The sequence below is a fragment of the Salvelinus sp. IW2-2015 genome, linkage group LG2 (genome assembly GCF_002910315.2).
Source record: "Salvelinus sp. IW2-2015 linkage group LG2, ASM291031v2, whole genome shotgun sequence".
Taxonomy (NCBI): Eukaryota; Metazoa; Chordata; class Actinopteri; order Salmoniformes; family Salmonidae; genus Salvelinus; species Salvelinus sp. IW2-2015.
Genome location: NC_036839.1, coordinates 2,303,320 through 2,328,947, shown reverse-complemented (window position 1 = coordinate 2,328,947; position 25,628 = coordinate 2,303,320). Strand labels below are relative to the sequence as shown.

The 25,628-nt window shown below is 42.8% G+C and overlaps 1 protein-coding gene across 22 annotated transcripts in view; it reads left to right on the top strand.

Moving 5' to 3' along the window:
- LOC111973092 (E3 ubiquitin-protein ligase MYCBP2) overlaps nucleotides 1-25,628 on the top strand; it is a 309,758-nt gene that overhangs the window by 83,996 nt on the left and 200,134 nt on the right. For all 22 annotated transcript variants that reach the window (XM_024000406.1, XM_024000384.1, XM_024000447.1 and 19 more), the window contains exons 12-16: nucleotides 12,417-12,621; nucleotides 12,819-12,983; nucleotides 13,330-13,488; nucleotides 13,663-13,867; nucleotides 17,527-17,672. In XM_024000406.1, the coding sequence (XP_023856174.1) occupies nucleotides 12,417-12,621; nucleotides 12,819-12,983; nucleotides 13,330-13,488; nucleotides 13,663-13,867; nucleotides 17,527-17,672 (880 nt within the window). The remainder of the gene's footprint in view (nucleotides 1-12,416; nucleotides 12,622-12,818; nucleotides 12,984-13,329; nucleotides 13,489-13,662; nucleotides 13,868-17,526; nucleotides 17,673-25,628) is intronic.

Sequence of the window (25,628 nt, the reverse complement as noted above, 5' to 3'; positions counted from 1 at the left end):
ACCCGAGGTGTTGTGAATTTGGGGGATCATCTGTGAGGCAGATTTGCACTTGAGTTGATGAGCTAGAAGTCGACTAGCCTTTTCTCCATGTCCGTAAATAAAACCGCATGCGCAGAGTAGCTGCTGCTCAGCCTTATCTGTGGATAGTAAATTGTACTGAGTTTGAAGACTCAGCCTTTCTTTGTAAAGTTCTGGTGATGGAGAGGGGAGTATTTTTGGTCTCACTCCAGAATTGGGTCGATCAGCTGTTTAATTTTCTGTTTATTGAGAAGAGAGGAATATGAATTGTCAGTCATTAAAAGTTGAGATGACTAAATTAAAACTGGAATAGACATGAACACCCTGTATAAGACCAGTATAGCTTGTGACAAAAGGAAAAGCATGTAGCGAAAAGTTTGGCAGAAAACTGTTGAAGTAGAATATGTAACCATCAAATGGTTAATGAAGGCAAACAACTCCCTCCCCCCTGACATAAAACCCTCAAAATAGCACAACAAAATAAACACAGTACAAGATAACTGTCCTATGCTCACCTCTAAGTTGGACCCAAGCTTCCCCAAATAGGATCAAACTCCACTTAACGTACCCTACACGAGAGGGCTCCCAATTATTAAAAGAGTTCTATACAACGGCAGTTTTAAATGGTTTAAACTCAGATGTTGACAGTGTCGTTCAGGTCCATCCTCCATTGGCTTTAACAAACACAAATAGCCACATAAAATGCTTCTGTTGGTCAAGACTAAAGCCCCTAAATTGTGTTAGCCCCTAAATTGTCCACGCCACGCTCACGCGGCCGCACCGTGCAACTGCATCCACGGGTAGTAAAATATGATACTCAGGCGCAGCGCGACCACAACGACTACAGCAGGGAAAGCACCCCACAAACACGAATGCCAAAATATTCCAAAGTTAATGAATCTCCGTAGAGGTGAAAGCTAAATATATCCAAACACCCACTCAAACAAATAAAGGCATTAGTCACATGAAAGCAAATACAAACAAGAAAGTAACCCGAGTTTAACCCTGAGATTGTAGCATTAGCAAATAATGTTCGTTTTTAGAAAGGTCATGTTAAATGAATAGCTAATGCCAATTTAGTTAAAACAAGAACATAAACTCACGTTGTTTACTAGTACCAGCTAAGCTAGTCTTCCAGCCAATGTTACTTACATGGATACAGGACTTCGTTTGGTCGATTTTTAGATGTAGTTAACTAGGTAGTTGTCCATATGTCAAGCTATATCTCCGCTAGCTAGCCACTAGAAATGGTGGAGAAGTGCCTAGTAAAATCCACCGCCATATTCAAATAGCCCAGTCAGTGCTTGAGCACTCCGGTTTTTGTTGTGCGTAGCTAGCCATGCTAGCAGCCAGCCCAATGTTCCTTTTTGAAATATTCTGGGTGGTTTGTAGGTGGGTGATTTGTAGCACTTTTCTGTGATGCCTGATTGTTTTGATTTCTTTACTGAGCGGCTTATCAGAAGTAGACAAGACAGAGATATATATGTTTGAGCTGATGGTGCAGGGTGAGCTGCATACAGCAAACTTCCTACTTGGGCACACCGCCTCAGTGCTAACAGTATAACTCTGGTTAATAGACAGACGATTACTGTGTACAATAGCTATATGATCGACAGAAGCATTCAGGGGACTTAGACGGACATAATCTAGCTGAAGGGCTTGACTAACCTGTGCCCCCGCACATTGACTCTGTACCGGTAGCCCCTGTATATAGCCTCTCTAGTTATTTTGTTTCTCTTTAATTTTTTGTTTTTCTATTTTCTTTTGTTTCTTTTTTATTTATTTATCGTTTACTTCAGTTTATTTAGTAAATACTTTATTAACACTTATTTTTTCTTAACTGCATTGTTGGTTAAGGGCGTGTAAGTATTTCACTGTAAGGTCTACACCTATCCGGTGCATGTGACAAAAACAATTTGATTTGTTGTCTTGTTAAAAGTTAATTTGTGGAATTTCTTTCCTTAATGCTTTTTGAGCCAATCAGTTGTGTTGTGACAAGGAAGGGGTGGTATATAGAAGATAGCCCTATTTGCAAAGAGACCAAGTCCATATTATGGCAAGAACAGCTCAAATAAGCAAAGAGAAACTACAGTCCATTATTACTTTTACAGCCTCAGAAATGGCAGCCCAAATAAATGCTTCACAGAGTTCAAGTAACAGACACATCTCAACATCAACTGTTCAGAGTGGACTGTGAATCAGGCCTTCATGGTTGAATTACTGCAAAGAAACCACTACTAAAGGACACCAATAATAAGAAGACTTGCTTGGCCAAGAAACTCGAGCAATTGACATTAGACCGGTGGACGTTTGTCCTTTGGTCTGGAGTCCAAATTGGAGATTTTTGGTTCAAACCGCCATGTCTTTGTGAGACGCGGTGTGGGTGAACAGATGATCTCCGCATGTGTATTTCCCACCGTAAAGCATGGAGGAGGTGGTGTTATGGTGTGGGGGTGCTTTGCTGGTGACACTGTCTGATGTATTTATAATTCAAGGCACACTTAACCAGCATGGCTACCACAGAATTCTGCAGCGTTACGCCATCGCATCTGGTTTGGGCTTAGTGGGACTATCATTTGTTTTTCAACAGGACAATGACCCAACACACCTCCAGGCTGTGTAAGGGCTATTTTACCAAGAATGACAGTGATGGAGTGCTGCATCAGATGACCTGGCCTCCACAATCACCCGTTCTCAACCAAATTGAGATGGTTTGGGATTTGTCGGACCGCAGAGTGAAGGACAAGCAGCCAACAAGTGCTCAGCATATGTGGGAATTCCTTCGACTGTTGGAAAAGCATTCCAGGGGAGACTGGTTGAGAGAATGCCAAGAGTGTGCAAAGCCGTCATGGCAAAGGGTGGCTACTTTGAGGATTATAAAATATATTTTGATTTGCTTAACACTTTTTTGCTTACTACATGATTCCGTATGTGTTATTTCATAGTTTAGATTTTTTCACTATTATTATAGAATGTAGAAAATAGTCCAAATAAGAACAGCCCTTGAATGAGTAGGTGTGTCCAAACTTTTTACTGGTACTGTATTTGGAGTATTCTTCAAAATAAGATGAATCCAGATTGATTTAGTTGGATCGTTATGATTCTGCCGTGTAGGCTTAGTTGATACAGGTTTAGCTCCGAGCAAATACCTTTCAACGTATCTGACACTGGTGTCCTCCAATCAATATTAAAATCAACCAAAATGAATAGTTCATATTTGCCGTACTTAACACACTGCTTTCATTCAAGCTGCTTGCGAGCGTCAATGAACTGCTGCATTGCCAGGCACTGCTGCATTGTCCCGCCTCTCCCATATCCTCATTCGATTTTAGAAGCATATACCCATGTGGGTGACAGCAATCTAGCTAGCTAAATGTCCATGAATGTTTCATGTGTTTTGACCTGCATGTCCTGATCACGTCTGTTGTGGATGGACAAAATCAACATGCGGACGCATGCGTGTGCCTGGATTAGTCAGCATGTTAGATAGCAATTAAGATAAATTGTTACGAGAACATGAGGGAGGGTTAAACTCTTACTAGTGTCAGCTGTTTATTATGACCAAGGCCCACATTTAAGAACAACTTGCTTAGGGACAGAGGTAGCAAGAGATACAGAACCACTTACATTTCCCTTGGTAAATATCACAACACCCCCAACTCTGCCAATTCTGTCCGATCTGTAAACATTATAACCAGACAGACACATCAGAGTCCAGCACAGGATTATTCAACCAAGTCTTAGAAATTACCAGAATGTCCACTTTGGATTGAGAAGCCAGAATTTCCATGAACAAATCGAAGACCACATCTGTGGGATTTTAGGTCAGATGGAGTCTCTAATACAGCATTACTATGATCAATAGTTAACCCCTTATTTGAAAATACCTTGGGATTGATTTGAATTGATATAGGTACAATATTGTCAAGAACTGAACCATAGGGCCTATGCCTCAAGCGAGGACGTGGGTTAAAACAGAGTTACCTGTTGCGGGCCTGCAGCATGGCCTGCAGCATGATTACATGCATTACCTGGCATGTACTATGACAGCTCCCGTGTTCTGGCGTAAAAACGGTAGGAAGCGGCCTTGGAATGTCCTGTACCCGAGCCCCAGGATAGCACAATGTATTTGCCCTGGGAACCGAGTGGTTTCTCAGCATAGAGCTGCCGATTTTATAACGGCTGGTGAGATTGCAGGAGGTCTGGCAGTTTTTGCGCCTTGAACCAAACACAAAACCCATTGTGGTTTACGGAGGGGCCGGTGCATCAGACATCCTCAAGGTCCGGTGATCCGAGGCAGAATAGGGGACGATAGCGCTGGATCTTTCAAAGCCAGGAGAGCTAATATTTTCGGCAACTGGATTTGAGTCGGGCTTCCCAACGCCAAAGTACCCCACTCGCCATAGGTTGCTTCCCTCCATTTGGCCTATGGCAGGTGACGTGCTTCCATGGTTGGGCAGCTGGAATGGTGACAGTATCAGGGGAGTGGGAGACTTCTTCGGGAATGGGTCTCTGGAAGGCGTTGGTGTTGATACTCTCAGCAGGCGTCTAGCCTGTGGTGGCTTTCCCCAGTAGCTTGTGCAAGTTCTTAATCTGTTTGCTCAGAGTAGCCACGTCTCTATAGTCCTCAGCGAGTGAACAGTTGTTGCATTGGAACTCTGATGTGTCTACATTGTCCCGGAAGAGAGCTTAGTATATACAGCTCCTGCAACGCACAAAATGCCCAATTTTTCCTCTTTACGGCGAAGCCTCCTTGAGAAGAGACACAGCAACTTAATCCGTGTCGCAGAGATAATGATTTATAGGCAGAGTAAAAAAATAAGAGACAATAACTGATGTATTTTTCCAGACCTACAGTGCCTTCAAAGTTTCTGACCCCTTGACTTTTTCCACATTTTGTTACGTTACAGCCTTATTCTAAAATGGATTAAATAAACTATTTTCCTCATCATTCTACACACAATACCCCATAATGACAAAGCGAAAACAGGTTTTTAAACATTTTTGCAAATGTATTAAAAATAAAAAGCATACTTTATTTGCATATGTATTCAGACCCTTCGCTATGAGACTCGAAATTGAGCTCAGGTGCATCTTGTTTCCATTGATCATCCTTGAAATGTTTCTACAACTTGATTGGAGTCCACCTGTGGTAAATTCAATTTGTTGGACATGATTTGGAAAGGCACACACCTGTCTATATAAGGCCCTACAGTTGACAATGCATGTCAGTGCAAAAACCAAGCCATGAGGTCGAAGGAATTGTCCATAGAGCTTCGAGACAAGATTGTGCCACTTCTATGCTTAAATAACTGGAAGTCATTGGTTATTCCATCCATCTAGCAGAGCAAACTGTCCACTGCTGCATTGCCCTACTGCTGTCTGTGCCACCCGTTCCTCCCAGTTAAACAAAGCAGGGCCTGCAGGAGGGAAAACACTGACCAACCACCAGCACTGGGAAATCCTCTAAATCCCAAACAACGAAATAGACTGTAGTATGGACCTATCTGGATGCCTAAGTGACAGATGGAAATACAACCATGTTTGTGGGATAGTTTATTTGGATCCCCAATCCCCATTTAGCTGGAAGCTGTTCTTCCTGGGGTCCGCAAAAAACAAACATTAGGCCTAGATAGGGATACTTATAGGAAAGGTATATGTTTATGTGAGCTTGTTTGTAATTATAACTGCTTGTGTGTTTACCTTCTCTAAATGCCAGGGATCAAGTTTGTTTTGACTAAGTGCGTGTCTTTGCCTCGGTGTATGGGTGTCGTAGTGTAGGCCCTGTGAGATAGTGTAGCAGTGCTAGCTAGCCAGGCCCTAGTCTGAGAAGGCCGTAATCGCCACTGCTGACTTTATCTGCAGGTTACCCCCTCTGTTCCAGCCAGCCAGCCAATGTAAAAATAGGAGCAGTTGACCTGTGACTCAACACACACACACACACACACACACACACACACACACACACACGTTACAGAGGGTCAAAGATCGTACCCCCAAACATGCTAACCGCTCCTGTTATTGATAATGGTGAGAGGTAAGCATGTCTTGGGGGTAGGATTTTTGACCCTCTAACTTTCTCACTCATCGTTGTTCACGATTCATTCAGGATTATCTACAATCACGTCCTCTGCATCCAATTTGCTGTCATGTGTTAGTGTTTAGAGTTTGTTATAACCAATTTATTGATGTGTTTATGATATGCTGTAGCTCGTGCCCTATTTCAAAGGGATTAGTTTTGCTGGTGAAGGTCGGGTAATGCAATTATTTGCACGAGCATAAAACACCACATCTGTCATTTGTATATGGCAGGAGAGTAACAATTCCAGCCAGAATAATGTGCTGTTTTTTGTCGAACTCCATGGTCCTCTGATAATATTAGTCCGGTGTGAATCAACATCCCTGTATTTTGGGATAAACGTCTGAGTTTGACAGGTGTTGCTCGAGGTTTGCACAAGAAAACAATAACTGATTTGATAAATTGAACTAAGTGCTGCGCATAAGCTATATGTGATTGGACTACCAATTTCATAGTGAATGCTTTTGTTTATGTGTTTTGTGCGTATGAATTGTGTATTGCCAAATGTATGAGTCAAAAATATTGAGCCTATTTAATGCAACCCTTACTGTTAATTGATCGCAAAGCAGCATGCAACTGACCTAAACGTTTGGAAATGACAATTTAACTTTGTCATCCATAGCCTTAAAATGCATCTCAAGTGCAATTGCACTGTTCAGCTCACAACTGAAGGCTGGGGTGCATTTAGGACGTACTGCGGATTGCTAAAATATCCTAATTATGATGATTTGGTATGGTTTAGAGACTTGGGAACCAAGCTGGAGTTATCCATGTGTCCCTATCACCTGGACATGTTGAAATTGTCACGATCGTCTTCTTGAGAGAGATTGGACCAAGGCGCAGCGTGTGCAAAATACATCTTCTTTTATTAAAGAAGAGAGAAAAACCAAGAAACGAACAACTATACACAAACTAACAAAATAACAAACTGACGACCGTGAAGCTATACATATAAATAGTGCTGACACAAACACTACACATAGACTACTTCCGGCGCCGATCGAGATGGCCGCCTCGCTTCGCGTTGCTTGGAAAACATGCAGTATTTTGTTTTTTTATGTGTTATTTCTTACATCGGTACCCCAGGTGTCGGGAGGAACTACTGAATATACGATTAACGTCAACTCACCATCGTTCCTACCAGGAATATGACTTTCCCGAAACGGATCCAGTGTTTTGCCTTCCACCCAATACAATGGATCTGATCCCAGCCGGCGACCCTATGCGACGCCGTAAAGAGGGCAAACGTAGCGGTCTCCTGGTCAGGCTTCGGAGACGGGCACATCGCGCTCCACTCCCTAGCATACTACTCGCCAATGTCCAGTCTCTTGACAATAAGGTTGATGAAATCCGAGCACGGGTAACATTCCAGAGAGACATCAGGGATTGCAACGTGCTCTGCTTCACGGAAACATGGCTAACTCAAGAGACGCTAACGGAGTCGGTGCAGCCAGCTGGTTTCTTCACGCATCGCGCCGACAGAAACATACATCTTTCTGGTAAGAAGAGGGGCGGGGTATGCCTTATGATTAACGAGACGTGGTGGATCATCATAACAACACACAGGAACTCAAGTCATTCTGTTCACCTGACTTAGAATCCTCACAATCAAATGTCGACCGCAATATCTACCAAGGGAATTCTCTTCGATCATAATCACAGCCGTAATATTCCCCCCAAGCAGACACATCGATGGCCCTGAACGAACTTTATCTGACTCTTTGTAAACTGGAAACCACACACCCTGAGGCTGCATTCATCGTAGCTGGGGATTTTAACAAGGCTAATCTAAAAACAAAACTCCCTAAATTCTATCAGCATATCGATTGTGCTACCAGGGGTGGAAAACCCTGGATCATTGTTATACTAACTTCCGCGACGCATATAAGGCCCTCCCCTGCCCTCCTTTCGGAAAGCTGACCACGACTCCATTTTGTTGATTCCAGCCTACAAACAGAAACCAAAACAACAAGCTCCCGCGCTCAGGTCTGTTCAACGCTGGTCTCGACCAATCTGAATCCACGCTTCAAGACTCTTCGATCACGCGGATTGGAATATGTTCCGCATTGCGTCCAAAAAAAACATATGACGAATATGCTGATTCGGTGAGCGAGTTCATTAGGAAGTGCATTGACGATGTCGTACCCACAGCAACGATTAAAACATTCCCAAACCAGAAACCGTGGATTGACGGCAGCATTCGCGTGAAACTGAAAGCGCGAACCACTGCTTTTAACCAGGGCAAGGTGACCGGAAACATGACCGAATACAAACAGTTAGCTATTCTCTCCGCAAGGCAATCAAACAGGCTAAGTCCCAGTACAGAGACAAAATAGAGTCGCAATTCAACAGCTCAGACACAAGAGGTATGTGGCAGGGTCTACAGTCTATCACGGATTACAAAAAGAAAACCAGCCCCGTCGCGGACCAGATGTCTTGCTCCCAGACAGGCTAAATAACTTTTTTGCCCGCTTGAGGACAATACAGTGCCACTGTACCAAAACCTGCGGGCTCTCTCTCACTGCAGCCGAGGTGAGTAAAACATTTAAACGTGTTAACCCTCGCAAGGCTGCAGGCCCAGACGGCATTCCCAGCCGCGTCCTCAGAGCATGCGCAGACCAGCTGGCTGGTGTGTTTACGGACATATTCAATCAATCCTTATCCCAGTCTGCTGTTCCCACATGCTTCAAGAGGGCCACCATTGTTCCTGTTCCCAAGAAAGCTAAGGTAACTGAGCTAAACGACTACCGCCCCGTAGCACTCACTTCCGTCATCATGAAGTGCTTTGAGAGACTAGTCAAGGACCATATCACCTCCACCCTACCGGACACCCTAGACCCACTCCAATTTGCTTACCGACCCAATAGGTCCACAGACGACGCAATCGCAACCACACTGCACACCGCCCTAACCCATCTGGACAAGAGGAATACCTATGTGAGAATGCTGTTCATCGATTACAGCTCAGCATTTAACACCATATACCCTCCAAACTCGTCATCAAGCTCGAGACCTGCGGTCTCGACCCCGCCCTGTGCAACTGGGTCCTACTTCCTGACGGGCCGCCCCCAGTGGTGAGGGTAGGTAACATCTCCACCCCGCTGATCCTCAACACTGGGGCCCCACAAGGGTGCGTTCTGAGCCCTCTCCTGTACTCCCTGTTCACCCCGCACTGCGTGGCCATGCACGCCTCCAACTCAATCATGTTTGCGATGACACTACAGTGGTAGGCTTGATTACCAACAACGACGAGACGGCCTACAGGGAGGAGGTGAGGCCCTCGGAGTGTGGTGTCAGGAAAATAACCTCCACATCAACGTCAACAAAACAAAGGAGATGATTGTGGACTTCAGGAAACAGCAGAGGGAGCACCCCCCCTATCCACATCGACGGGTCAGTAGTGGAGAAGGTGGAAAGTTTTAAGTTCCTCGGTGTACACATCACGGACAAATTGAATTGGTCCACCCACACAGACAGCGTTGGAAGAAGGCGCAGCAGCGCCTCTTCAACCTCAGGAGGCTGAAGAAATTCGCTTGTCACCAAAAGCACTCACAAACTTCTTCAGATGCACAATCGAGAGCATCCTGTCGGGCTGTATCACCGCCTGGTACGGCAACTGCTCCGCCCACAACCGTAAGGCTCTCCAGAGGTAGTGAGGTCTGCAGAACGCATCACCGGGGCAAACTACCTGCCCTCCAGGACACCTAACACCACCCGATGTCACAGGAAGGCCATAAAGATCATCAAGGACAACAACCCCAAGCCACTGCCTGTTCACCCGCTATCATCCAGAAGGCCTAGGTCCAGTACAGGTGCATCAAAGCAGGACGAGAGACTGAAACAACGCTTCTATTTCAAGAAGCCATCAGACTGTTAAACAGCCACCACTAACATTTAGCGGCCGCTGCCAACATACTGACTCAACTCCAGCCACTTTAAAATGGGAATTGATGGAAATTATAAAAATGTACCACTAGCCACTTTAAACAATGCCACTTTATATAATGTTTACATACCCCTACTACCCATTCTCATATGTATATACTGTACTCTATATCATCTACTGCATCTTGCCATCTTTATGTAATACATGCACACTAGCCACTTTAAACTATGCCACTTTATGTTTACATACCCTACAGTACTCATCTCATATGTATATACTGACATCTATATCATCTACTGCATCTTGCCATCTTCTGTAATACATGTATCACTAGCCACTTTAAAACTTCTCACGAGTCACCAACCCCACGGTAGCACCCCCCAACCACCCACTGAGTAGCACAGCTAGCATAGCGTCACAAGTAACTTGTAGCATCTAAATATCATTAAATCACAAGTCCAAGACACCAGATGAAAGATACAGGTCTTGTGAATAAAGCCACCATTTCAGATTTTAAAATGTTTTACAGGGAAGACAGAATATGTAAATCTATTAGCTAACCACGTTAGCGAAGGACACGAATTTTTACCAGGCAGATTCGGCTAGGCGCCCACGTCCAGTTCACATGCACAACAGATATATATAACATCGTAAATTGGGTCTTACTATGGCTGATCTTTCACAAGAATGTTGATCAAAGTGTCCTTTGTCAAGATGAGTCGTTGGTTCCGTTCAGAATTGTTCCTTTTCCACTCCATTTAGCACAGGTACCGGTCGAGTGGCACGGATCTCTCAAACGTAAATAAATTCAGACAACGGAACACCACAAAACTCCCGAAAAAATTCAAATAATCTGATAAACTATATTGAAAAAACATACATTACGATGATCTGGTCACATGATCAAACAAACTTCGAGACGGAGTAGTTTTCATCCATAATGGCCGCACAACGGAAGACAATCGCAGCTACAAGTCGCACGATTTAGACAAACGGAAGTTGTCGGTCACGCCAAAGAATTAGCTCTCATTTCACGTCAGTCCCAGATAAACAAAGAATTTCTCCTCTGACGTCCTCTTGACAACCAGAGGAAGGCGAATGAGGTGTGTTTCTGGTCATAGGGGGCACGACCAGATATAGGCAGAGCTTTGAAGCCAGCATAACACATCTTGATTTTATGTTCTTGGTCATGGAAAGTGCTGTGGAATGACTTCTGTATCACTCAGAGACAAAATTGAAACGGTTTTAGAAACTAGGGATTGTTTTCTTTCCAATGGTATTATTTATATGCATATAGTAAGAGCAATAATTGAATAAGAGGCAGTTTAATCTGTAGAGCAAATTATGCTAATCGAAAATATTACCCCCTGTATTCTCAAGAGGTTTTAAACTATGCCACTTTATGTTACATACCCTACAGTACTCATCTCATATGTATATACCGTACTCTATACCATCTACTGCATCTTGCCTATGCCGTTCTGTACCATCACTCATTCATATATCTTTATGTACATATTCTTTATCCCTTTACACTTGTGTGTATAAGGTGAGTAGTTGTGGAATTGTTAGTTAGATTACTTGTTGTTATTACTGCATTGTCGGAACTAGAAGCACAAGCATTTCGCTACACTCGCATTACATCTGCTAACCATGTGTATGTGACTAATAAAATTTGATTTGATTTGTTTTAGACAATTACCCACAACCAGCTAAAGCCTATGGCTGCCTTAAATATGGCCCCAATCAGAGACAACAATAACCAGCTGTCTCTAATTAAAACTAATTCAGCAACCATAGACTTTCCTAGACACCTACACTGAACACTAAACCATCTCATCTACTTAACCCCTAAACCATACAACACCCTAGACAATACAAAAACACAGACTGTTACACAATACAAAAACACATACTACACCATGTCACACCCTGACCTAACTAAAATAATAATGAAAACAAAGATAACTAAGGCCAGGGTGTGACAGAAATACTGTATCTTCACGCCTAGAATAAAAACATCCAGGCTTCCGTCATAACTGTAAATTCATTGGGGGGGGGGGATCCCTTCCGAATCGTCCTCTGGAATAACGGGCATTCTGGAGTAAAATTACATAACCAATGTTCTCTAGTAATACTAGTTCTGTGCGTATAGGTCTTTGGTGACATGCATACATGTGTCACGTAAAGAGAGCAAGGGTTGACGGAATAGGGAATGTTTTTCTTAAACAAATGAGGGATTTCGGTAACAGTACTTTTCAGTCAGAAGTGGCTATGACTATGTCCAGAATTGTAGGTTTTACACTAGCTAGTACATTTTGGGCTAATAACTGATATGTCATGAGAAAAAGTTTTTTTTTATGCGGCAGTTCCTATTAAAATATTTTCTCTCTCCCCTTTCCTCTCCCTCTCACCCCTCCTCTCCCTCCTCAGATCTACTACACAGGGAAGTACCAGAGCCTGGGCATCAAGCAGGGTGGTCCGTCGGCAGGTAAATGGGTGGAACTGCCCATCACCAAGTCACCTAAGATCGTCCAGTTCTCGGTGGGCCACGACGGCTCGCACGCCCTGCTGGTGGCAGAGGATGGCAGCGTGTTCTTCACTGGCTCCGCGAGCAAGGGAGAAGATGGAGAGTCCAGTAAGTATGGATGTGAACACACACCTACACAGACAAGAACACGCGTACATTACAGCACACACACCAATAAGTCATGATATAAGATTATTCAACGGGAGAGGGAAGGGAAAAGGCACTGTATTCAGAATAATCTCCAACCAACTTTGTGCGCCTCTTGCATAGAGATGATTCTCTAACGTTTTGTTTCTACTCTTCAGCCAAGAGCCGGCGCCAGCCGAAGCCCTACAAGCCCAAGAAGATGATGAAGCTGGAGACCAAGACGGCGGTGAACACGGCCTGCAACAACGGCAGCAGCAGCATCGTCACCAAGGATGGAGAGCTATACATGTTCGGCAAGGACGCTATCTACAGCGACAGCACCTGTGAGTGGGATAGAGACAAGGGAAAGGGTACATTTGGGTTGTGTTGGCTAGTGCAAATGTTAATTTGTGTTAGTGATGCTGATGAACTTGAGTGGGACAGAGAGGGTTAATCTGGGTAGTGATCATTCGTGCAAATGTTCACGTCTGAAATATTACAACATGGCTGTCAAAGTAAGCTTTTGAAAAGCCATGTTGGTTTGATAAGGGTCTTTTATAGCCTGGAAATGTTGATAGATTTCAGCTCAGTTTAGTGAAATGTACCATGATTCAAGTCAGGATAAAGCTAGGTCTTTAACAGTCACTATACATTATCAATGTTTTCTCCTTTCTTTTGTGCCCCCTTCAGGCCAGGTGTCAGACCTGAAGGGTCACATTGTAACCCAGGTAGCCATGGGGAAGGCCCACACCTGTGTCTTGACTAAGAGTGGAGAGGTCTGGACGTTTGGGGTCAACAACAAGGGCCAGTGTGGCCGAGAAACAGGGGCCATGAACCAGGCGGGGAAAGGTAACATGCATGACGGACACACACATGAGCATGCACGAGCACAGAAATTACCACACAACACAAACAAACTTCAATATACCGTATACACACCAAACACCTCTTTCTTTGCATGTATATTTTGTGTATTTTGCGTTCATCACCCATTCATGTGAACATCTTCTCTAACCCCTGTAGCATTTGGCGTGGAAAGCATGGCGACGGCCATGGATGAGGACCTGGAGGATGAGCTGGAGGAGAAGGAGGAGAAGAGCATGATGTGCCAGCCGGGCATGCACAAGTGGAAGCTGGACCAGTGCATGGTGTGCACCGTGTGTGGAGACTGCACCGGCTACGGAGCCAGCTGTGTCAGCAGCGGACGGCCCGACAGAGTACCCGGAGGGTAAGGAAACTTGACGAAGAGGCAGACACACACACCCACCATTCACTAGTTGGTCTATCTTTGTTAAGAGAAAGTACATTTATGGTTGGGTCTACGGGCGGTAGGTAGCCTAGCAGTTAAGAGCGTTGGGCCAGTAACTGAAAGGTTGCTGGTTGGAATCCCCGAGCATACTCGGTAAAATATTCTGTCCATGTGCCCTTGAGCAAGTCACTTAACCCTAATTGTTCCTGTAAGTCGCTCTGGATAAGACCGTCTGCTAAATGACTAAAATGTATGTTTTCATGATTAGGGTTTTTTGGCACGTATATTTGTTAGTACCTTGTGCTCTGTCTTTACAAATCAGTAAGCTGTAGACCACACTATTTACCAAGAGTTTTTATATTTTTCGTAGCTGTCTATTTACCACCACAAACCGATGCTGGCACTAAGGCCGATGTGAGAAAGACCTAGAAACAGGTCAACATTCACAAGGCTGCAGGGCCAAAAGGATTACCAGGATGTGTACTCTGAGCATGCGCTGACCAACTGGCAAGTGTCTTCACTGACATTTTCAAGCTGTCCGTGACCGATTATGTAATACCAGCATGTTTCAAGCAGACCACCATAGTTCCTGTGCCCAAGAACACCACGGTAACCTACCTAAATGAGTACCTAAAGTCGGAAGTTTACATACACTTAGGTTGGAGTCATTAACTCGTTTTTCAACCACTCCACAAATTTCTTGTAAACAAACTATAGTTTTGGCAAGTCGGTTAGGACATCTACATTTACATTTACATTTAAGTCATTTAGCAGACGCTCTTATCCAGAGCGACTTACAAATTGGTGCATTCACCTTATGATATCCAGTGGAACAACCCTTTACAATAGTGCATCTAACTCTTTTAAGGGGGGGGGGGGGTTAGAAGGATACTTTATCCTTCCTAGGTATTCCTTAAGAAGGTGGGGTTTCAGGTGTCTCCGGAAGGTGGTGATTGACTCCGCTGACCTGGCGTCGTGAGGGAGTTTGTTCCACCATTGGGGTGCCAGAGTCAGCGAACAGTTTTGACTGGCTGAGCGGGAACTGTACTTCCTCAGAGGTAGGGAGGCGAGCAGGCCAAGGTGGATGAACGCAGTGCCCTTGTTTGGGTGGTAGGGCCTGAATCAGAGCCTGAAGGTACGCGAGGTGCCGTTCCCCTCACAGCTCGTAGGCAAGCACCATGGTCTGTAACGGATGCGAGCTTCAACTGGAAGCGCAGTGGAGAGAGCGGAGGAGCGGGGTGACGTGAGAGAACTGGGGAAAGTTGAAACACCAGACGGGCTGCGGCGTTCTGGATGAGTTGTAGGGTTTAATGGCACAAGGCAGGGAGCCAAGCCAACAGCGATTGCAGTAATCCAGACGGGAGATGACAAGTGCCTGGATTAGGACCTGCCGCCGCTTCCTGCGTGAGGCAGGGTCGTACTCTGCGAATGTTCGTAGAGCATGAACCTAGCAGGAACGGGTCACCGCCTTGATGTTAGTTGAAACGACAGGGTGTTGTCCAGGATCACGCCAAGGTTTCTTAGCACTCTGGGAGGAGGACACAATGGAGTTGTCAACCGTGTGGCGAGATCATGGAACGGGCAGTCCTTCCCGGGAGGAAGAGCAGCTCCGTCTTGCCGAGGTTCAGCTGAGGTGGTGATCCGTCATCCACACTGATATGTCTGCCAGACTGCAGAGATGCGATTCACCACCTGGTTATCAGAGGGGGAAAGGAGAAGATTAATTGTGTGTCGTCTGCATAGCAATGATAGGAGAGACCATGTGGAGGATATGACAGAGCCAAGTGACTTGGTGTATAGCGAAGAATAGGAGAGGGCCTAGAACAGAGCCCTGGGGACACCAGTGTGAGAGCACGTGGTGGGGAGACAGATTCTCGCCACGCCACCTGGTAGGAGCGACTGTCGAGGTGGACGCAATCCAAGCCTGGGCCGCGCCGGAAGATGCCAGCTCGGGAGAGGGTGGAGAGGAGGACTGATGGTTCCCAGTATCAAAAGCAGCCGATAGGTCTAGAAGGATGAGAGCAGAGGAGAGAGAGTTAGCTTTAGCAGTGCGGAGCGCCTCCGTGACACAGAGAGAGCAGTCTCAGTTGAATGACTAGTCTTGAAACCTGACTGATTTGGATCAAGAAGGTCATTCTGAGAGAGATAGCAGGAGAGCTTGGCCAAGGACGGCAGCTTTCAAGAGTTTTGGAGAGGAAAAGAAAGAGGGATACTGGTCTGTAGTTGTTGACATCGGAGGGATCGAGTGTAGGTTTTTTCAGAAGGGGTGCAACTCTCGCTCTCTTGAAAGACGGAAGGGACGTAGCCAGCGGTCAAGGATGAGTTGATGAGCGAGGTGAGGTAAGGGAGAAGGTCTCCGGAAATGGTCTGGAGAAGAGAGGAGGGATAGGGTCAAGCGGGCAGGTTGTTGGGCGGCCGCGTCACAAGACGCGAGATTTCATCTGGAGAGAGAGGGGAGAAAGAGGTCAAAGCACAGGGTAGGGCAGTGTGAGCAGAACCAGCGGTGTCGTTTGACTTAGCAAACGAGGATCGGATGTCGTCGACCTTCTTTCAATGGTTGACGAAGTCATCAGCAGAGGAGGGAGGAGGAGGGGAGGAGGATTCAGGAGGGAGGAGAAGGTGGCAAAAGAGCTTCCTAGGGTTAGAGGCAGATGCTTGGAATTTAGAGTGGTAGAATGGTAGTGATTTAGAGTGGTAGATCTACTTTGCATGTCACAAGTAACTTTTCCAACAATTGTTTAAGGACAGATTATTTCACTTATAATTAACTGTATCACAATTCCAGTGGGTCAGAAGTTTACATACACTAAGCTGACTGTGCCTTTAAACAGCTTGGAAAATTCCAGATATTGTCATGGCTTTAGAAGCTTCTGATAGGCTGATTGACATCATTTGAGTCAATTGGAGGTGTACCTGTGGATGTATTTCAAGGCCTACCTTCAAACTCAGTGCCTCTTTTATTGACATGGGAAAATCAAAAGAAATCAGCCAAGACCTCAGAAAAAAAGTGTAGACCTCCACAAGTCAGGTTAATCCTTGGAAGCAATTTCCAAATGCCTGAATGTACTGCGTTCATCTGTACAAACAATAGTACGCAAGTATAAACACCATGGGACCACGCAGCCGTCATACCGCTCAGGAAGGAGACTCATTTTGTCTCCTAGAGATGAGCATACTTTGGTGCGAAAAGTGCATATCGATCCCAGAAGATGCTGGACGAAACAGGTACAAAAGTATCTAAATACCACAATAAAACGAGTGCTATATCGACATAACCTGAAATGCCACTCAGCAAGGAAGAAGCCACTGCTCCAGAACTGCCATATAAAAAGCCAGACTGCGGTTTGTAACTGTTCATGGGGACAAAGATTGTACTTTTTGGAAAAATGTCCTCTGGTCTGATGAAACAAAATAGAACTGTTTGGCAGTAATGACAAATTATGTTTGGAGGGAAAAGGGTGAGGCTTGCAAGCCGAGGAACACCATCCCAAACGTGATTTGAATGCTGATCAGATTCACTGATATTTGTCTCTGGGTGTATGTTTGTATGCTTTGTCTTGTCTGGTGGATGTCTGTCTGTCTTTGTATGTTTGTATTGATGTTTTGTCTGTGTTTCTCGCTCTCTCTCTCCCACTCAGTATCTGTGGCTGTGGTTCTGGGGAGTCTGGCTGCTCAGCGTGTGGCTGCTGCAAAGCCTGCGCCAGGGAGCTTGATGGACAGGAGGTCAGACAGAGGGGCATCTTCGACGCTGTCAAGGAGATGATACCACTAGATCTACTACTAGGTACACCACACAATAACAGTTGTTCAATATATCTGCGTGTTCATGTTTGTTGTACTCATTCTCAATCAGTCACAACCTTTTTCACACTGTATGTAGTTTCTTCAGAAAGTATTCACACCCCTGGACTTACTCCCTGAATTCAAAATTGATTACATTTTTTCTCTCTCACCGGTCTACACACAATACCCCATAATGACAAAGTTAATAAAAAAAAAAAAGAAGACATTTTTGCAAATGTATTGAAAATCTCATTTACATAAGTATTCACACCCCTATGTCAATACATGTTAGAAAAACCTTTGGCAGCGATTACAGCAGTGAGTCTTTCTGTGTAAGTCTATAAGAGCTTTGCACTTCTGGATTGTACAAATCCAGAAGTGTATATGCCTATAATTCGTTTCAAAATACTTCAAGCTCTGTGAAATTGGTTGTTGATCATAGCTAGCCAACCATTTTCAAGTCTTGCCATCGTTTTTACTTAAATCTGCTTGAAAATCTATCTCGGCCACTCAGGAACATTCACTTTCTTGGATAGCAACTCCAGTGTAGATTTAGCTATGTTTTTTAGGTTATTGACCTGCTGAAAGGTCAATTCCTCTCCCAGTGTCTGGTGTAAAGCAGACTGAACCACGTTTTCCTCTATGATTTTGCTTGTGCTTAGTTCCATTCCGTTTATTTTTTATCCTGAAAAACTCCACAGTCTTTAATGATTACATGCATACCCATAACATGATGCAGCCACCACTATAATTGAAATGTGGAGAGTGGTACTCAGTAATGTGTTGTATTGGATTTGCCCCAAACATGCCACTTTTTATTCAGGACATATTTTGCAGTGTTACTTTAGTGCCTTGTCGAAAACAATAATATTTTTAATCTGTACAGGCATCCTTTTCACTATGTCAATTAGGTTAGTATTGTGGAGTAACAAACATGTTGTTGATCCTGTATCTTTGTAGTGACTGGGTGTATTGATACATCATACAAAGTGTAATTAATAACTTCACCATGCTCAAAGGGATATTCAAAGTCCCCCCCCCCCCCATCTACCGATAGGTGCCCTTTATGGGGCATTGGATAATCTCTCTGGTCTTTGTGGTTGATTCTGTTTTTGTATGTGTTGGGTACAGAAATGAGGTGGTCATTCAAAAATCACTTTAAAAAGTATTATTGCACACAGTGCAATTTATGTGACTTAAGGACATTTTTACTCCTGAACATTTAGTCTTTCCATAACAAAGGGGTTGAATACTTATTAACTCAAGATATTTCAGTTTAAAATGTTTAATTACGCTGAACAAAAATATAAACGCAACAGAAATTATCCATACGCACAAAAAGCTGATTTCTCTCAAAAATCTCTTTGCATTTCTTCTTTGCCAAGATAATCCATCCAATAGACAGGTTTGGCATATCAAGAAGCAGATTAAACAGCATGATCATTACACAGGTGCACCTTGTGCTGTGGATAATAAAAGGCCACTCTAAAATGTGCAGTTTTGTCTCACAACACAAAGCTCAGATGCATGTTTGGAATGCTCTGGATCGTGTACGACAGCGTTTTCCAGTTCCTGCATATATCCAGCCACTTCGCACAGCCATTGAAGAGGAGTGGCACAACATTCCAATGGCCGCAGTCAACAGCCTGATCAACTTTGCAAAGGAGATGTGTCGCGCTGCATGAGGCAAATGGTGGTCACACCAGATACTGACTGGTTTTCTGATCCACGCCCCAACCTTTTTCTTTTAAGGTATCTGTGACCAACAGATGCGTATCTTTATTCCCAGTCATGTGAAATCCGTAGATTAGGGCCTAATGCATTTATTTAAATTGACTGAGTGCCTTATATGAACTGTAACTCAGTAAAGTCTTTGAAAATGTTGCGTTTTTATATTTTTGTTGAGTATAATTTGTAAATATTTTGAAAAACATCATTCCACTTTGACATTATAGGGTACTGTGTGTAGGCCAGTGACAACAAATCAAAATTGAATCCAGTTTAAATTCAGGCTGTAACACAACAAAATATGTAAAATGTCAAGGGGTGTGTGAATACTTACTGAAGGCACTCTGTCACAGGTTACAAGCCATTACTGTTGTCTGCTTCTTTTATTTATATTTTGTCTGTCATTCCATGTCAGCATACTTCTTTACCATAGCTACATGTCTCAGCCAATGTTTTCCCGAAACCAGGCGCCAGCCAAATAACAGCATAGAGGTAACTCATGTAACCACGGTTCTGTCTGCTATTTGCGGTTAGGACAAACAGAGCAATTTCAGTTTTCTTTCCAACAATAACGGGAAAAAAATGAGGCCCTCCGTTGAAGTTTTAATTCCCGATGTGGCCCTTGAGCCGCAATTACTGCCCTGCCTTAGACCAGCGATTTTTAGCTGGTGATTTGGGTCGCAGGAAGTTTTGAATGGGTCACCGGTGTCTGTGTAAAAAATATGCATTCCCCAATCTGAACTTAACACTAAATCCGCCGCAGGCCAACAGCCTAAAAAAATATCAGCCCCCCAAAAATGCTACGTCCAGCGCCTTCCCTGACTTCCTAAATGTTTGTATTTTACACTTCTCATTTGTCAGAAATCACAAACAGAAAATTGTTTAGAACCTTTTTTCACACCTATTCCGAACTTAACCCACCAAGACAATGTGCTGTAGGACATTGGTACTCAGCCAGGCGCTAATGCGTCTTTCTCTTCTCACTGAATGACTGACAAATTGTTGAATGGGCTGTAATTTTGCACCTTTAAAATCTAATTTAAATTAAGCCTAACTGAATGATAAGGAGGGTAAAGAGGTTGATTTAATTTAGATAATACTATAGTGTCATGATGAGTTTATGTCTATTTATTAGCAGCAAACAATTTGACAGTGCTCCTTGGGGGTTGATTTCCATTCTCTTAAGTTTTACTTTGTAAAAAGAAACCGTTATGGAACTGTTTTATTTACTCTAACTCTTACTAAGCTAATTTATTGTAAGGGCAACAAGAACATGCTACTTGTTGCAGTAGGCCTTTAGAATAATGTAAAACATATATCCTTGACTCTATCCAGCAAAGCAAACGATGCCAGCCCACTGAATGAATGAGAAATAGACCGAATGGGCGATAATTGTCCAAGTTCCTTCACAATTGAATTTAAATGATTTTTAACTGAATGATGAGGGTGAAGAGGTGGATTTCATTTCGAACAGTAATAGTGTAATGATGAGTTTGTTATGCCTATTTATCATGTTCATATTTTGACCGAGCACCTTGCGGGTTGATATTGTTCTTGACTGTTTTATTTACTGTAGCTCCATCACTAATCCAATGTATTGTAAGGGAAATGAAAACATCCTGTCTTGTAGTAGGCCTTTAGGTTAATGCAAAACATATCCAACTCTATCCAAGTTGATGAGCGGGGAAAAAACGATGCCGGTCAGCCTTCACAGCCGGCCCATCGAAACTATACCAAAACTAATTTCACACATAGTAAGAGTTAGCCTATAGACTAAATTTAAATTGACAATCTGATCAGTGACAATATTAGACCTATCAGTTGTCAAATTGTACATGAAGAAATGGACACATCTTGTAATTTACATGGAGAGGAGCATCACTTAATCAAATCCTCCTTCAGAGTCACATGCAGGTAAAACATTTTGATTTCTATATAGTATCAGAAAGAGCATGTTCGGCGGTTTCTGTTGCACATACCTTTGACAAATAACTCTCATAATTCAAGAGGCGCAGCTCTATTTCCAAATGTCTACTTTTTCCTAGATATCCGTGTTGTCCATGCATTCAGTACATGACCACTCGCACAGCAGCATTGTTATGGCTACTAAGCAATTAGTAATAGTAACATGATGAATGTAAAATTAAATATGCTATTTATTTATGATATTCATCCTTTACAATTGTCATTGTACTGGTGCTTTTGTTTAGGAATACAGCAAATCATTTCACATATCTTTTTAATCTACTTTGTCAAAAGAGGCTGTAACTGGACTTTATTAATTACTATACATATATTACTAATTGAATCTACAAATAAGTTTGTTCAAATGGATTACACTGTAATGTTTTTATTGTAAGGGAAGCTAAAATAGGCTGTAGGCCTATGTTTTTTTCTAGGAATTTGTAGAATTATACATAACATACCCGTGACTCTATATATATATATATATATAAAACTGCTCAAAAAAATAAAGGGAACACTTAAACAACACAATGTAACTCCAAGTCAATCACACTTCTGTGAAATCAAACTGTCCACTTAGGAAGCACACTGATTGACAATAAATTTCACATGCTGTTGTGCAAATGGAATAGACAAAAGGTGGAAATTATAGGCAATTAGCAAGACACCCCAAAAAAGGAGTGATTCTGCAGGTGGTGACCACAGACAACTTCTCAGTTCCTATGCTTCCTGGCTGATGTTTTGGTCACTTTTGATGCTGGCGGTGCTCTCACTCTAGTGGTAGCATGAGACGGAGTCTACAACCCACACAAGTGGCTCAGGTAGTACAGTTCATCCAGGATGGCACATCAATGCGAGCTGTGGCAAAAAGGTTTGCTGTGTCTGTCAGCGTAGTGTCCAGGCATGGAGGCGCTACCAGGAGACAGGCCAGTACATCAGGAGACGTGGAGGAGGCCGTAGGAGGCAACAACCCAGCAGCAGGACCGCTACCTCCGCCTTTGTGCAAGGAGGTGCACTGCCAGAGCCCTGCAAAATGACCTCCAGCAGGCCACAAATGTGCATTTGTGCACAATCAGTGTTGCTTCCTAAGTGGACAGTTTGATTTCACAGAAGTGTGATTGACTTGGAGTTACATTGTGTTGTTTAAGTGTTCCCTTTATTTTTTTGAGCAGTGTGTATATATATATATATATATATATATATATAAATAAATAAATTAGAGGTTGACCGATTATGATTTTTCAATGCCGATCCGATTATTGGAGGACAAAAAAAGCCGATACCGATTAATCGGCCGATTTATTTAAAAAAAAAAATATAAAAAAAAAAAATTATATATATATATATATATATCATACCAACACACACACACACACACACACACACACCACACACACACAACACAACCCACACACACATTTTTGTAATAATGACAATTGCAACATATTACGATGAATCAATGAACACTTTTATTTTAACTTAATATAATACATAAATACACACACACGCACACAGCTCTGAAGTGAAAATGATACTGAAGAGTGCTTAGGAGACAAATACTCAACTGTTTGAATAAAAATTGAGTTTAAGTTACCTGTGATGAATGTTGAAAACAAAACCTTTAATTTCTATATGCAGGAAATCCTATTTTAATAATGGGCATGGTAAGAATTGACAACCAAAGTGCGAGTCATAATTCCCATGACACCTTCTAGCAAAATCTGAAAAGCGGTTCCTTCATTTATTCCATAGGATATTTTTTAGATTCACTTAAAATAAGGTCTGTGTTTCGTGTAGGCTTACATCACCGTGCCAATTTTATAACTGTGTAGATATCCATAGGACAAGGTAACTCTGATCAATATTGGCTAAATATAAGCGAAGATAAAAAAAAATTGTAGAGTGGATTTATGAAAATATGTTGACAAACATGACCTTATCCTAGTGAGATTTACACGGGTATCAAAACGTCGAGGCGGTTTAAGCCTGTACGAAACACAGACCTTATTTGAAGTAGATCAAGACATTCTCTATGGAAGACATGAACGGTAAAATAACGAAGGAACCCCTTTCAAATTCAGCCGCAAGTTATTACAGGAATTATAACGCGTCGACTCTTTCTCTCTAAACCATATACCTTTGACTAATCCGGAAACTATCACCTCGAAAACAAAACGTTTATTCCGTTCCGTATTTTATCTAATGGGTATTTTATCCATGAGTCTAAATATTCCTGTTACATTGCACAACCTTCAATGTTGTCATAATTACGTAAAATTCTGGCAAATTAGTTCGCAAAGAGCCAGGCGGCCCAAACTGTTGCATATACCCTGACTCTGCGTGCAATGAACGCAAGAGAAATGACACAATTTSACCTGGTTAATATTGCCTGCTAACCTGGATTTCTTTTAGRTAAATATGCAGGTTTAAAAATATATACTTGTGTATTGATTTTAAAGGCATTGATGTTTATGGTTAAGTACACATTGGAGCAATGACAGTCATTGATTGATWGTTTTTTATAAGATAAGTTTAATGCTAGCTAGCAACTTAGCTTAGCTTACTGCATTCGCTAACAGGCAGGCTCCTCGTGGAGTGCAATGTAATCAGTGTTAGAGCATTGGACTAGTTAACTGTAAGGTTGCAAGAATGGATCCCCCGAGCTGACAATGTTAAAAATCTGTCGTTCTGCCCCTGAACGAGACAGAACGTTCCTAGGCCGTCATTGATAATAAGAATGTGTTCTTAACTGACTTGCCTAGTTAAATAAAGATTAAATAAAGGTGTAAAAAAACAACAAAAAGAAAAAACGGCAAATCGGCGCCCAAAATACTGATTTTTCGATTGTTATGAAAACTTGAAATCGTCGATTCTGATTAATCGGTCGACCTCTAATATATATATATATTTATTTATTTTATCTCCCACAAATATTTCTTCATGCAACTCATCTTTTACAATAGATTATGCACTATTTAGCAAGCATTGGTGCTTATGTTTGCACACCTTGTGGGTTGATAAGGGGACGCCCGGCAACGTTCTCTAGCGGTACTTGTAACCTGAAAGGCCAGGCCTTTCAGTGTTAATCGACTAAATCCAGATAAAAAGTGATTAAATAATTTGTTCTCTGAATTATTTTCCTTCAGTATAGTTAAAGGGTCGGCGACTGAGACAACCTGGTTCAATTTGGGTCCCGAGGTAAAACCAGTTCAGATGAACTACCGTAGACCAAATCCCAAATCTGCTGTTTAGCCCAAACATACACACAAACAGGTCTGGGATCAGGCCAGGGCGTCTCGCTCAAGTAATAGTAGAAGAAACACTGGGCTCTCAGCATAAAGCTGATTTTGCATTATTATGATACACAGTTGAAGTCGGAAGTTTACATACACCTTAGCCAAATGCATTTAAACTCAGTTTTTCACAATTCCTGACATTTAATCCTAGTAAAAATTCCCTGTCTTAGGTCAGTTAGGATCACCACTTTATTTTAAGAATGTGAAATGTCAGAATAATAGTAGAGAGAATTAATTTATTTCAGCTTTTATTTCTTTCATCACATTCCCAGTGGGTCAGAAGTTTATATACACTCAATTAGTATTTGGTAGCATTGCCTTTAAATTGATTAACTTGGGTCAAATATTTCTGGTAGCATTCCACAAGCTTCCCACAATAAGTTGGGTGAATTTTGTCCCATTCCTCCTGACAGAGCTGGTGTAACTGAGTCAGGTTTGTAGGCCTCCTTGTTCGCACACGCTTTTTCAGTTCTGCCCACAAATGTTCTATAGGATTGATGTCAGGGCTTTGTGATGGCCACTCACAACACCTTGACTTTGTTGTCCTTAAGCCATTTTGGAGGTATGCTTGGGGGTCATTGTCCATTTTGAAGACCCATTTGCGACCAAGCTTTAACTTCCTGACTGATGTCTTGAGAAACCTTAGTGTGGCTTTTTATATGGCGGTTTTGGAGCAGTGGCTTCTTCCTTGCTGAGCGGCCTTTCAGGTTATGTCGATATAGGACTTGTTTTACTGTGGATATAGATACTTTTGTACCTGTTTCCTCCAGCATCTTCATGAGGTCTTTTGCTGCAGTTCTGGGATTGATTTGCACTTTTTGCACCAAAGTACGTTCATCTCTAGGAGACAGAACGCGTCTCCTTCCTGAGCGGTATGACGGCTTTGGGGTCCCATGGTGTTTATACTTGCTTACTATTGTTTGTACAGATGAACGTGGTACCTTCATGTATTTGGAAATTGCTCCCAA